The 12,974-nt window shown below is 43.5% G+C and overlaps 1 protein-coding gene across 1 annotated transcript in view; it reads left to right on the top strand.

The window, feature by feature from the left end:
* TDRD9 (tudor domain containing 9) overlaps positions 1-12,974 on the top strand; it is a 176,838-nt gene that overhangs the window by 144,059 nt on the left and 19,805 nt on the right. The window contains exons 26-29 of the mRNA XM_065403724.1: positions 7,614-7,826; positions 10,104-10,193; positions 10,918-11,175; positions 11,708-11,863. Of these exons, the coding sequence (XP_065259796.1) occupies positions 7,614-7,826; positions 10,104-10,193; positions 10,918-11,175; positions 11,708-11,863 (717 nt within the window). The remainder of the gene's footprint in view (positions 1-7,613; positions 7,827-10,103; positions 10,194-10,917; positions 11,176-11,707; positions 11,864-12,974) is intronic.

Here is a 12,974-nt window from a genome sequence, read left to right as displayed (position 1 = left end):
TTCTGAATCCAAGAGTGTCAATACGGGCTTGTGACTTTGAGAGCTCCAACTTGAACATTTGCTCCCAACTACAACAGTGACGTCCCCCTCAGACTGCATGGGGTTATAAGCCCCAGAGGTAGGTCACCCATCAGGGATTCCCCTAAGAGGAAAACCTCCCCACGGGGATTTCGCAGCTCAGAAAAAGCTCTTGCTGAAACTCGGCACTGAGCTGCTTCAGTGCCACATCCCAGCACTTCTGCACTTCAGTGTCTCACTCTTCTGCTACATATGGGCTATTCCCCTTCTATCGGCAGTTTCTGGAGGCAGTTCAAAGCTGTAGCACAGCCTGACCTAGCCATGCCCCTTTTTCTGGCCTGCTGCCAGAACTTCTGCCTTTGTGACACCTGTCCATGGTGGTTCTCTTTGCTCCTCGCCTTTCCTTTCTAATTTTTTTTTCATTTTCAGGCAGTAGTGAGCAGCCTTCTTTGTTCTCTCCACCACCTGGACTGGGTATTTAACAGCCTGTGGAATGTAGATACTCTAAACAAGTTCTGTGCTTCTCTAAATTCACAGGACCTCTTCTCTTTGGAGAAAAATTGGACAAGATAGTGGCTGAAAATGCTGCCAAACCTAAACAGTCCTTCTGCTCTCCACTTCGTGCTGTAAGAAGGAAATCCAAATCCACAATCAGACAGAATTGCTCCTTTCATCTTTCTTTCTCACAGAGGTTCCAGAGGAAAGGTAACAGACATACTAAGGCAAAACCTTGGAGTGGAGTGTACAGAAAAACTTGAGGTACTCCCACAACCTTCAAGGGCTCCTTATGATGATGAGTGACTGTGCCTCTGCCCAGATCTGAGCTTGGGAGGCAGAATTTCCCACTTTTCAGAGGGATGGTTTGCTTCTACCGTAGACGAGAGAGAGAGAGTGCACCATGGATACTCCTTGAGCTAAGGGTTTCACCCCATCCCTTCATTTAGTCTCCTGTCACCAGCACCCTCACCAGGTGCAAGCTTGTCCAGAATGAGATCTCATATCTCCTGGAAATGTGAACAATAGAGTTCCCCAGAATAATGCTTCTCAGGGTTTGACTCCATCATCTTCATTGTTCAGAAGTGCACTGGTAGAGTCAGGGCCATCCTCGATCTGAAAAGACTCAACAAATGTATGAAGAAAACAAAGTTCCAGAGGGTGACTTCCCTGTAATAAGGGGACTTCCTAACCTCAGTCGATTTAGCAGATGCATACCTTCACTTTCCAGTGCGCCCCTGCCACTGTAGGCTCCTGAAATTGGCTTATGGTATGGATCATTACAAGTACCAAACTCTGCCATTTGGTCTCTCCTCAGCCTCAAGAGTATTTACAAAGATGCTGGAGCTGATAATAGCCAGAATCAGATCCCAGGGTATTCACCTGTTATCCCTTCCTGGATGACATAGGGAAAGTGATCCAAAAGATAAGACAAGAACCAGCGAAGGTGCTAATGCTAACTCTGCGCCTGCCAAGAAGATCCTGGCTTTCCAGCCTGATACAACTAAAGCTGAACCACCATTGCAGATACTGGTGAGGGCATACATCCTTTACTAAGGACCATTTCTCCATTAGGACCCAGGCCATCTTCATCTGGCAGCCTGGCTGTTGGAAGGGAAGTGTTAGCCATGCTTGGCCTGTCTTCCAAAGTGATAGGGACTCTGCTCTCTTTTAGGAGCACTTCCACTCTAAATGCCTGTTTCTCCATCTGGACCAAATTCAGTGTTTTGGTGTCAAGAGCATAGAGTAAATACAAGAGATCCTGGGTTTCCAGTTATTCTGAACTTCCTCCAGGAAGGAGTGGATAAGGCACTACAGCCAAGCACTCCAGGTGTCGGCCCTCAGTAGTGTACTGTTTTGCAGGCCCTTTGGGCTCCCTGGCCAAGAACCTCAGATATGGGTTCCTTAGGGCAGTTAGACTGGCCAGAGCAGCGATCAACCCAAGCTTCCTAAAGTGGGACCTAACATTGGTGCTGAATGCCCTAACCACCCATCCCTTCAAATCACTGGCATCTATATCACCATTTTATCTTTCTGCCAGAACCTGTTTTCTAGTTGTCGTCACGTCCACCAAATGAGTTTCAGAACTGGGAGAATCTAAGCAGGATCTTACTGCATGTTCCATGATGACCAGGTGCTGCTAAGAACTTCACAAACGTTCTTGCCTACAGTAAATCTTCCTTGCCATGCCTTGCAGGAGATTGTCCTCCCTTCATTCTGTCCAAAGCCACAGCTACTGATTGAGAAGCTATGGCACAGCTTGAGTGTCAGAGGAGCAGTAAAGATTTATATCAAGCATACAGAATCCACAAGGAGATCAGACTCTGTTCGTTTCTTTTCACCTGAGGTATCAGGGCCTTCGATATCCAAGCTATCCCTCATCAGATGGATCAGGCTGTGTATTCTTAAGGCATACAAGGCATCCAGTGTCCGTTCCAAAAGGAATCAAGGCCCATTACCCAAGATCCATGGCAGCCTCGTGGGCCAAAAGAGTGTGTGCTTCCACCACAGAGATCTGCAGAGCTGCGACATGGATATAGGCTAACACCTTTATCACACCCTATAGAGTGGACTTGGTTTTCCTCAGTGCCCTCCTTCAGCAAGAGGGTGCTGCAGGCAGTGGTCCCGTAATAACCTTGATGTTTGAGCAATCCTGAAAAAGGGCATTTCCCCCCCGTTTTCTTTGTTTGTTCTCTTATCTGTCCCTACTCCTGTCCACTGCTCTCTCTTTCCCATATGTAACAAAATTGTTTACCCAATAATTTCCTTTCTGCTATCAACAACTCCCACAGTTAGTCTGACCCTGGTCAGTTCTCCCCCTGAGGGTCAACATTTGTTTGGATATTTACTGTATAAGCAAGGACTTACTGTACATAGTTACTTGGTTGGCATTGGAATTATTGTTACTAATTATTTTCTACAAGTTTTTACACAGCCTTGGAATAAGTTCTCTGGCAGCTGGCTAGAGAACGGGGTGTGGCTAGCACAGGTTGTGCTACAGCTTTGAACTGCTTCTGGAAACTAGACAGGAGGGGAATAGCCCATACGTAACAGAATTGTGGGAAATGCTGCTAGCAGAAATGCAATTATCGGGTAAGAAATCTTCCATTTGGGGAAGAATATGGCACCAGGATCAGCCCCCAGCACTGACACTTCCGATACCAGAACTGGGCATCTCAGGACAGTGTACTGTCACTGTAGTGGTGATTACTATATCACCTCAACAAAAGCTGGTTCTGACACAGCTGACTACACTGCCCCATGGAGCACTGTTTAAATATTTGGTACCGATGGACTTGCAGAACCACAGTTCCCTCTGCTGTCCACCTCATTACTTCAGTCAGCCCCAGTTCCACCTAGTAGCAGAACACCATTGACCCCTAACACAACAAGGGCCACAGTACCACCTTTGAGTCTGGGCTATGTGTTTTTCTCGGTCTCAGATTCTGAATTGGGGAATGAAGAAATCCCTCTAATAGCATGCTTACTTGTTTCGGCTCTCACCTCAGCACTTGACATCCTATTGAGGATCCAGAGACTCCTTGTGAGAAAGATATTGGGACCTACAGAACCCAGCCGCTTGGTTTTCTACAACTTGGCCACTGGGTGTGTACCCACTGTGGCCTATGCAGCCTTACTGGAGTTGCTGGTCAGCTCAGAGCAACCCTGGTCCCTGAGAGCAGCCATACACCATCATAAGATGACTACTTCTATGGCACTGCATGTTCAGACCACCCCGCCTGGTTCCAGCGCAGCCACAGGTGGAGGAGGTAATGGAACAGGTGCCGGAAGTTGATCCTCCTGCACCAGTAACCCTTTCCTACTCATCCTCAGATGACATCTTAGTACCACCCATGACCTCATAAATGGATGACTGTAAGGGTTTCTAGGAATTGTTAAAAAGGATGGCTGATGTTTTCCAAATTCGTATTGAGGAGGTCCAAGAACAGACCCATAAATTGGTGGATGTACTCCAAGCCTCCTCAGGAGGGAAGATTGCCCTTCCATTAATTAGGCCATCATAGATCTGATTAGGACCTAGTGGCAAACACCAGCTTTGGCACTACCTACATCTCGCCGAGCAGATTAAAAAAACAACCACCACCAGATGCCTTCTAAGGGAGCAGAATTCTCTTACACGCACCCTAACCCATCATTCCTTGTGGTCATGGCAGCAAATGAAAAGCCAAGACAGTTTACGTCTGCACCGAAAGGCAGAATCGAAGACACTATATTTGTTTGGCTGAAAAGCTTACTCCTATAGTTCCAGGTAGCCAGTTATCAAGCCATACTGGGCATATATGAGTTTTGTATACACGAGAAATTGCTGGCCTTTGCGGACAATCTTCTCAATGATGCTTGTGAGGAATTTACGTCGCTGGTTAGTGAGGGCCAACTTTTATCCAGGACTGGTATCCAAGTGGCATTGGAAGTGGTAGATATGACTGCCAGATCAATAGCAATGGTGATTGTTATGCACTGGGCCTTCTAGCTTCAGAAATTGGGATTGCCCAGAAAAGTACAGCCCATGGTGGAAAATCTGCAATTGTTCAGATCTAAAACCAGTGAGGCAAAACAGCAATATTCTTTGCAGAGACTGACCCAGCCATAGTTCTGCCACCAGAGGTCTTAAGAACTGGCCAGAAAACAACAGCATTTCCATAAGAGGAGGCAGCCTACTGCTCCACTTCAAACCTCCCAATCTTCCCGGTCCCAGAAGCATTCATTTTGATGGAATGGTCAAGAGATGTGTTCTGTCCCCACTGATTTTGGAAATCAACTGTCTCCCTTTTAGGAATCACTTAGCTCACTTCAGGTACACTTGGTCCCTTTATCATCACCAACCAGTGGGTCATGGATACGATTACACAGGGCTGTTCTGTCCAGATTTCTGCAGTGGATATTCCCAACCCCTCTTCCCTGTCCCTTTTTGGGGACTTTTGTCATGAGGCTGTATTACATGAAGAGGTCCTCACGCTTCTCTCTCTTGGATTGATAGAGGAGGTCCTTGCACCTTACAAAGGGAAGGGATGCTACAGCAGCCAATTCCTAATCCCAAATTAAAAAGTAGGATAGTAACCCATTTTAGACCTGTGAGACCGCATCACCTTAATTCACTAATTGAAGTTCTGGACGGTCACCTTACTGTCGATAACTTGGACTCTAGAGTCAGGAGACTGGTTTGCATCTCCTGACCTTAAGGACGCATACTTCCACATCTTCATTGTTCTGCCCCACAGGAATTACCTGAGGTTTATAGTAGAGCAGGACTGCTGCCAATACCAAATGCTACCATTTGGCTTTCCAAAGTGCTGAGAGTGTTCGCCAAGGTGCTATCAGTAGTGGCAGCTTACTCGAGAAAATGCAACATGAGTATATACCTCTACTTGGACAATTGGCTGATGCAAGGAAAATATTCTCATCACACTCTACCTTTTCAAGGAGGCAGCCATTCTAGGCAGGCCTGGAGGACCCATCTTCACTGCTTCTTTTCTGGGGTGTGGTAGGACTACAAGGCCTCCAGCAAGGGGCCTCAAAGGACTTGGTACACCCCGTCACACCCATCCACCACAATTAGGACACACTCCACTTGAGTGCAAGTGGCATCAAGAGCCTCACTCAGAAATTTACTAGTATCAGACATTAAGGCAGCTACTTGGGCATCAGTCCACATGTTCACTCAGCATTATGCTTAAATGGAAGTCTCTAGATTTGATGCTGCATTTGATAAAGCTGTCCTATCACTATTTTGTTAAATTATGCTGAGCTCCCACCTTCTTTACATCATAACTGCTAGGAAGTCACCAACAGTGGAATGGACATGTGGACAATCACTTGAAGGAGAAGGGAAGTTACTTACCAGGTATAGCACCTAGAGTTCTTCAAGAAGTATTGTCCATATGCACATACCTCTACCTTGGAGTCCTCTAAGGAGATTTGCACTGAGAAGGAACCAAATGGCAGTGGTCGCACCTTGCCTATATATGCCTTCTCAGTGGGGCATGACAACTGGAGAGCATGTGCGCCTCCCAGCTACTGCTGGCCAAAACGACTCCGATCTCTACCACATGAGGCTCGTGCACAATCCATGGAATGTGCATATGGACAAAACATCTCAAAGAACTCCAGTTACAGTACACAATAAGTAACTTCACTTTGGTTATTGCTAACGTTAGGATTTAAATTACCTAGTAGCTGCAAAATAAAATATACATTGCTGTTAATATTTGGATGTTCTTTTTACCAGGAAGCATCACAGGTTGAGCCAGTTGAGCAGTATTATTATTTATTTGTGTAATTGTTAACAGCTTGCGATCCTATTGAGGATAGAGGGACCAGTTGTGCTAGGTGCTGTACAGGGTAAGATGGTCCCTGCCCCAAATTGTTTATAATCTAAGACAAGACACTCCAAAGTAGTCATAAATGTTGGAAAGGAGGAGAGGAGATGAGAATGAGGGGAACAATTACACGGTTTGTATAGACCAAACAAACAATTATCAATAGTCCATACTTGCCATCTACATCTGTTTATCAGCTGGCAATTTCCTATAGGTGTTGTAGTAGAAGTGAGTCTTGAGAGAAGATTTTAAGGACAAAGTAGTGGCTCTGCATACTGCTTCAGGAAGGCTATTGCCTACCCTAAGGAGTGGCATGGAACAAATTGGGAAGGTGCAGCGGAGGCTGGCAGGCATCCTTAATGATGTGTAAGGGAAGACAGATAACATATATCAGCAGATAAATAGGTGGGGCTTAAGTTGTGAAGATCCTTGGAGGTGAGAAGGGACCTGTATACGCCACAGTACAGAGGGACCAAATTCTGCAGCAGCAACACCTAAATTCCATAGCTACGTTCATGTATTCTGTTGCCTTGAAATCCCTTTATTCTCCATCTCCTTACCCCCCTCCTCCCCACACAAACCACATAGCTGTGGCTCAGAGTTGGAAAAATATTCATTGAGATAAAAATCTGTCATTATTTTTGAATGATAATTTTCAAAGAGGGATGTTTGGCTGTACTCTCCAGGAGGCCAGCTCAGAATGGCCTTTCTCCATGTGTCATGGGCAAGTGATGAGCTTGTACCTGGCTTCAGTGGCTCATCTTCTCTCCTCCCCAGGTGTTGGATTCTGTGCTGTTCTCCAAGTACCTCTACTCCTAGCTCTACTGTTCTGGCTTTGCCTGTTCTTTGGCTGGAACCTGGGCTCAGCTCTGGCTCCCCAACTTGTTGGTGTCTGGCTACAGGGAACAGTGCAGGGAATGTGCACTGTAGTCCATTAACTCTCCTTTGTCTGCAAAGCTGGAGAGCAAGAGGCAGGTCCCAACTGGGCAAGAAGACAGGGAAAAGAATGTTGGGTAGCCTGCCAGTAGGACTCAGACTGGGGATCAACATGATCTCAACAGCAGTAGTTTGAAAACTACTACTATAAATGCTTTTCAAGATTAGGAATGCTTTAATGTATTTTTCCTGGTATGCTGTGTAACACTAAAAAAAAAAAATGTTTTCAAGCATTGTAAGAATAAAAATCATATGAAATCAGATTTTAATACAAAAAGATGACTTAAATTCAAAATATTTTAGCAAGTTGTATCCTGGTGTTTTTAGGTGGTGGAAGTTGGACACTTCTGGGGTTACCGAATAGATGAAAAAAATATGACTGCTCTCAAAAGGCTTACTGCTGAGATTAACCACCTGGACCTGATGCCTCTACCAGTGCGTCCATATCCTGACTTAGTTTGTCTGGCACAGTTTACTGAGTTTGAAAACAAAAGATACTATAGAGCCCAGATCTTGTATGTTTCTGGAGATTCTGCTGAGGTATAGTAATATGTTATGTTATATTGAATGGTAAGAACTAATTGGATTAACAATCTTGTAGCTTCATATTTTTAATGAAATACTTTTGTGACAATTACAAACATCTTTATAAAGAAAGCAAATGTATAGAAGCAAACGTTAGCCAAAGTGCCCCAGGAACAAATGAATGATAGGTAAGAACACAACAGGGAAATTGTCACTTTGTGACATTGAAGGAAAATTTTGATAGGAGAGAAAAGTGGGTCATGTAGTAATGTGTGCTGAAGTAGAAGGTAGCAAATGAAAAACTGAAAACAGGCTCCAACTACAAGATCTATAGTTTGGAAGAATACTTCAAATAACAAAATTGTAAGTCAACTTGATGAATCAGTGTCAGCACGTAACGACTGAGAAGGTAAATGTGTTCATCAGAGTGATCAAAAATCGCAACTTGATGGAATCACGTGTTCTCAACTGTATGTAATAGTTTGGCCAGTGTGTAGTCCTTATCTACACACTGGGGAGGGATAGTTCAGTGGTTTGAGCATTGGCCCTGCTAAACCCAGGGTTGTGAGTTCAATCCTTGAGGGGGCCATTTGGGGATTTAGTTGGGGATTGGCCCTGCTTTGATCAGGGGGTTGGACTAGATGATCTCCTGAGGTCTCTTCCAACCCTGATATTCTGTGATTCTATGAATTGGCTTCTGAGGACTTGTCTTCACTACCGGGGAGATCGCTGCTGCTGCAATTGATGCAGCGGGTGTCCATTTGGCAGGTCTAGTGAAGACCCACTAAATCGATAGAGTGCGCTCCAGTACTCCAGCTCCCTGAGAAGGGTAAGGTAAGTCGACCAGAGAGCGTCTCCCATTAATGCAGCTCAGTGAAGACACCGTGGTAAGTCGACCTAAGCTACGTCAACTCCAGCTACATTATTCATGTAGCTGGAGTAGCGTAACTTAGATCGACTTACCCCGGTAGTGAAGACAAGCCCTCAGAACAGTTACGTGCTACCTCTCTGTGGTGCCAAAGGTTCCCCTTCCAAGAGCCTTGATTGCATTGTAGCAGTGACCCCTCACCACTGGCTCCCTTGAAGCTAGGTGCCCAGCTACAGCTAACCACTCCTACTTTTGGTAAAGTTTGTTTGAGGTCTGAATCAGGCCTGCAGGTAAGTTGGGGTAGTCCAAATTTCTTGGTCAAGGCATAGTCAATATCCAGACTCCAGAGAAATAATTTTAAAAACCCAGTAATGATGATAATTAAATAACATTTTGGGGTCCATTAGAAAGCATCTGGCAATCTGGATTTGGCCCACGGTCCACCTGTTGACTACCCCAGATGTAGGTGTAGCCTCAGGCACAGGCTGGCTGGGCTTTGCTCTAAGGCCTTCAGCTCTCATCATAGATGTGGTGCCCCTCAAATGCAGACGCAATTTCATGGAAAGCTAACAACCCTTTCTTGACTTTGCTGTTCTATTCTTGGCAAGGATCACCTGACAGTTTTAAGGTATGTACGAGTATGATTTTAATAGCTTCATGTGGGCACCACTTCTAATTGCATAATCAGTTGATGAAATCTGATCTAATTCTGTACGTACATGCCTTACAGAAGTCCAGTAAATCTCCAAATCTTTGGAATCTTTTTGCCATCCCTGTCAGCAAGTGGACAGCAAAGCAGCTGATCAGATAGCTCAGACAGGCCTGTCTGTTCCACTGACATTTTTTTTTGCTTTGGATGGCAGGGGAGGGGGGAGTGTAATCCCTGGCTGTCACCCTCCCCTACATGCCAATCTGTGCAGTAACTATCTGCCAATCCAGAGACCACAAGTAGTTGACTTCATCCACTGCTGATGTGAGGTAAGATTATGCAAATTTCAATCTAAACCACCAGCCCTTAGCCCATAATTAGTATGAACCAAGAACTGTTGCCTTGGAGAAAAGTTTGCCTAATGCTGTCTCTAGTTAGCAGTTGTTTTTTGATTGATGGATGTGTAACCTAGGAAAAGCTGGAGCAATAGGCAAGACAAAATTGACCTGTTGTTTCTGACACATTCTGCCTCCAGGAACCCATTATTCAAGACTGTAGTTGTTATAAATATTTGTCTTTCAGTTGGTTATGTAGTGTATTGTGCGCCTGAACAGGCTGTCTCTGCGTAGCTGATGTGTAACTATTAAAGTAATTTTATATACTGCAATAGGTCCATTGTGTGCTTGCTACCTTATATCTGCTAAACTTTGCACTTTCTTTAGTGCTTTGGAATCTCCACTGATTTTATATTTTCATTCCTTTCTTTGTTGTCAAGGTTTTCTTTGTCGATTATGGCAATAGATCAAGAGTGTTTTTAAATCTTTTAAAGGAAATTCCAAACTACCTTCGAGAGCTCCCTTTTCAGGTAATGCTAAATGGTGTTTGCTTCTTTTTAATGAATGTATTAATATTATAGGCCAACAAGCTTGAGATTCTTTTAAACCTCAACAAAACTTTCCCAAATAATAAAGATCCATGACTGGCTACCATATTTTGGTAATCTGATGTATGTGAAAGCCTGTGTCACTAGTCATACATAAAGTATTTTTGGAAGCCTAAGTGTTTTCCACCAAGAGAAGACCTATTTAATAAGTAATCTTGTTTCATGTAACTGTAGAACAGTGGTGCCTAGCTTGTGGTTTGGGGTCATGTGTAGTCCTCAAGGGTTATTGTGTGAACAATGTTTATATTTGATTATTAACGGTGATCGGCTCCCCCACCATGAAGCACAGGCCCTGGCAGCACAGCTCCACGCCTGCCCGAGGCTTGCAGTTTGGGGGGGGCAACGCTGGCCCCGTCCCCCCAGACTACACCCGGGTTAAAAAGTGTGGGGCCGTGGCCCCCCCGATTTTGGTGCCATTGGTGTAGATGTACGTGTCAGTATAATGGGATTTGTACCAGTCGTTTTATGGCAATCTTAGGAGTTCTCTATGTAAAATAATGAATTTAATATTGTTAATGGAGGAAGTGTTCTGCATGTGATGGTTTATCATTTTGATTGTTACTGACCTGAATTGTTTTGGTAAGAAAATCAAAATGTGTCTGTCACTTCTGGAGTTCATTGTGCTTTCTTTAATATGTTGTTTTAGGCTTTAGAATTCAAGCTATGCAAGATGCGCCCCTCTGCGAAATCTCTTGTATGTGGAGAACAGTGGAGCTATGGTGCTAGCCAAAGATTTGCTTCATTAGTAAATGGCTGTGGTCTTAGAGTGAAGGTGTATTCAGTTGTGCACAGTGTTCTGCATGTGGATGTTTACCGTTACTCCGGAATTAAAGAAGTGAACATTCGAGATATGCTCATTGAAGAGGGCTATGCTGAGCTAGCAGAAGAATCCTATGAATCAAAAGTATGCATTAAATAAAAAGCAGTGTTTTGCCATGCCTGTTAAATTTCTTATGCTAATTTATTTCATCTCCTCTTATGGCCTGATACATTGGGCTGAGAAATTGACAGGTATGTAAGCTAAGCAGGGTTGACTCTGGTTAGTACTTTAATGAGAGTATATATTATAAAACGTGCACGTGTATGTAAGACTGTGGTTAATATAATTGGTCCTTGAGATGCTTTACATATACTAAAGTAATCATAGTGTGTGTGGGGGGGAAGGGGGCTGAACTAACTGTTTTTGAGACTCTTCCAAACCCATGTCTTCCAGTGAAGGGTGTAATGCTTCAATTAGATGAATGTCTTGTATTAAGTACTGCTAAGTGCTTTATGATTCAGTGGAAGGTGTTAAGGCAAATCATTGTTTTTGAATTCAAACTTGTGTTTGTCCACACAAATACAAGTACATATTTTTGGCATGAACTGTTTCTTTTAATTTTGAAAAGTTTGAACATTTCACAATTTGTTCTAACTCTTTTCTATTTTTTATTTAGCAAAGCAATGAACTCAAAGAATTCTATTCAAAACAAGTAGAAAATGAGGAGAATGCATCTGTAACTCTAAAAAAAAAAAAACAGGAAGAAAAATGCCTTATTGAAATGTTGTTAAATCATTTTTCTGCCAATAAATTTGGTACACCAAATTGTAAGGTAACTTCAGAAATGGTTTCATTTCTATATGAAGCTATAAAAACATGATCTGGTGTTTTAGGTGTATGCCCAAGATTGAAAGCGATTTTTCCAACAGGATTTGATTTTCTGCCTTAAAACAATATTAACTTCAGATTCAGCAATGAATAAAGATAACATAAATTTGTAGGGTTCTTGGAGATAGATTTGTGAACCAATAAGAGACCAGGATTAAATATTGTCTGAATTAACAGTTTTTGAGATCTTAAGACTTCTTTGGTATTGAGTGACTTCAGCTTGTGGTACAGCATGTGAAAAGCAATTTTATCCTCAACATTTTATTTTTAATGGAAATAAGTACTTCCCTCATCCCCCCTCCGTTTATATCAGTTTTTAATTCTTAAAAATACATGACAAAGGAATTCAAAATTTACACCAGGTTTCTGTGCAGAATAGTAAGGCTGTGAGAGTCAGGCACTACAGATGCTTTTAAATTTACTTTTAAAATTGTGTGCATCTCCTGGCTCTTCTGTGTTAACCAAAGAGACTCCAGAGTTAATCATTCTGGCGAATCCAAAATTAACCATTAATTCTTTTTTGAGTATATGCCCTTATGGGTGCTCTGCCATAGGATGGGTGTGCGCCCATGCACTCTCAACTGGAGAATGCAAAGCAGTGTTCGCAGGCCTGCACCTGCACAGAGCAGCACTGCCTGTCCCCAAACGAGGGCATATAAGGAGGCGTGGACCCATTCCACTCAGTTCCATCTCAACCACCTGTGGCTCAAGACATAACGAATGTGTGTCTGTTGATTCTCGGCTTCCCACTTTTCTTGTATACTGTTTATTCATTTTCTTTTTTTCCCCATTTTCTTAGTTATTTTATTTCTTTAATTTTATACACTTGTGTTTAGAAGGGGGATTACCCTCTCCCTGTCTCTCCTTTAGTCCGCTACCACTCTGGGTTATGCTGAAGACTCTGGGAATTGCGCCCTGCCAGACCTGCCACAGGTCTTTTCCCCATAGTGGCGGGCATTCAAACGGTCTCTCCTGCCTTGGAGATACCTATGTCCTATCTAAGTGTAAGGTCTGTATGGGATTTAAAGGCACGTCTGAGAAAGACAGAGAGGCAA

This window comes from Emys orbicularis, chromosome 4 (assembly GCF_028017835.1).
Source record: "Emys orbicularis isolate rEmyOrb1 chromosome 4, rEmyOrb1.hap1, whole genome shotgun sequence".
Taxonomy (NCBI): Eukaryota; Metazoa; Chordata; order Testudines; family Emydidae; genus Emys; species Emys orbicularis.
The sequence above is the reverse complement of the archived record's forward strand: the minus strand, read 5'-3'. Positions and strand labels throughout refer to the sequence as shown.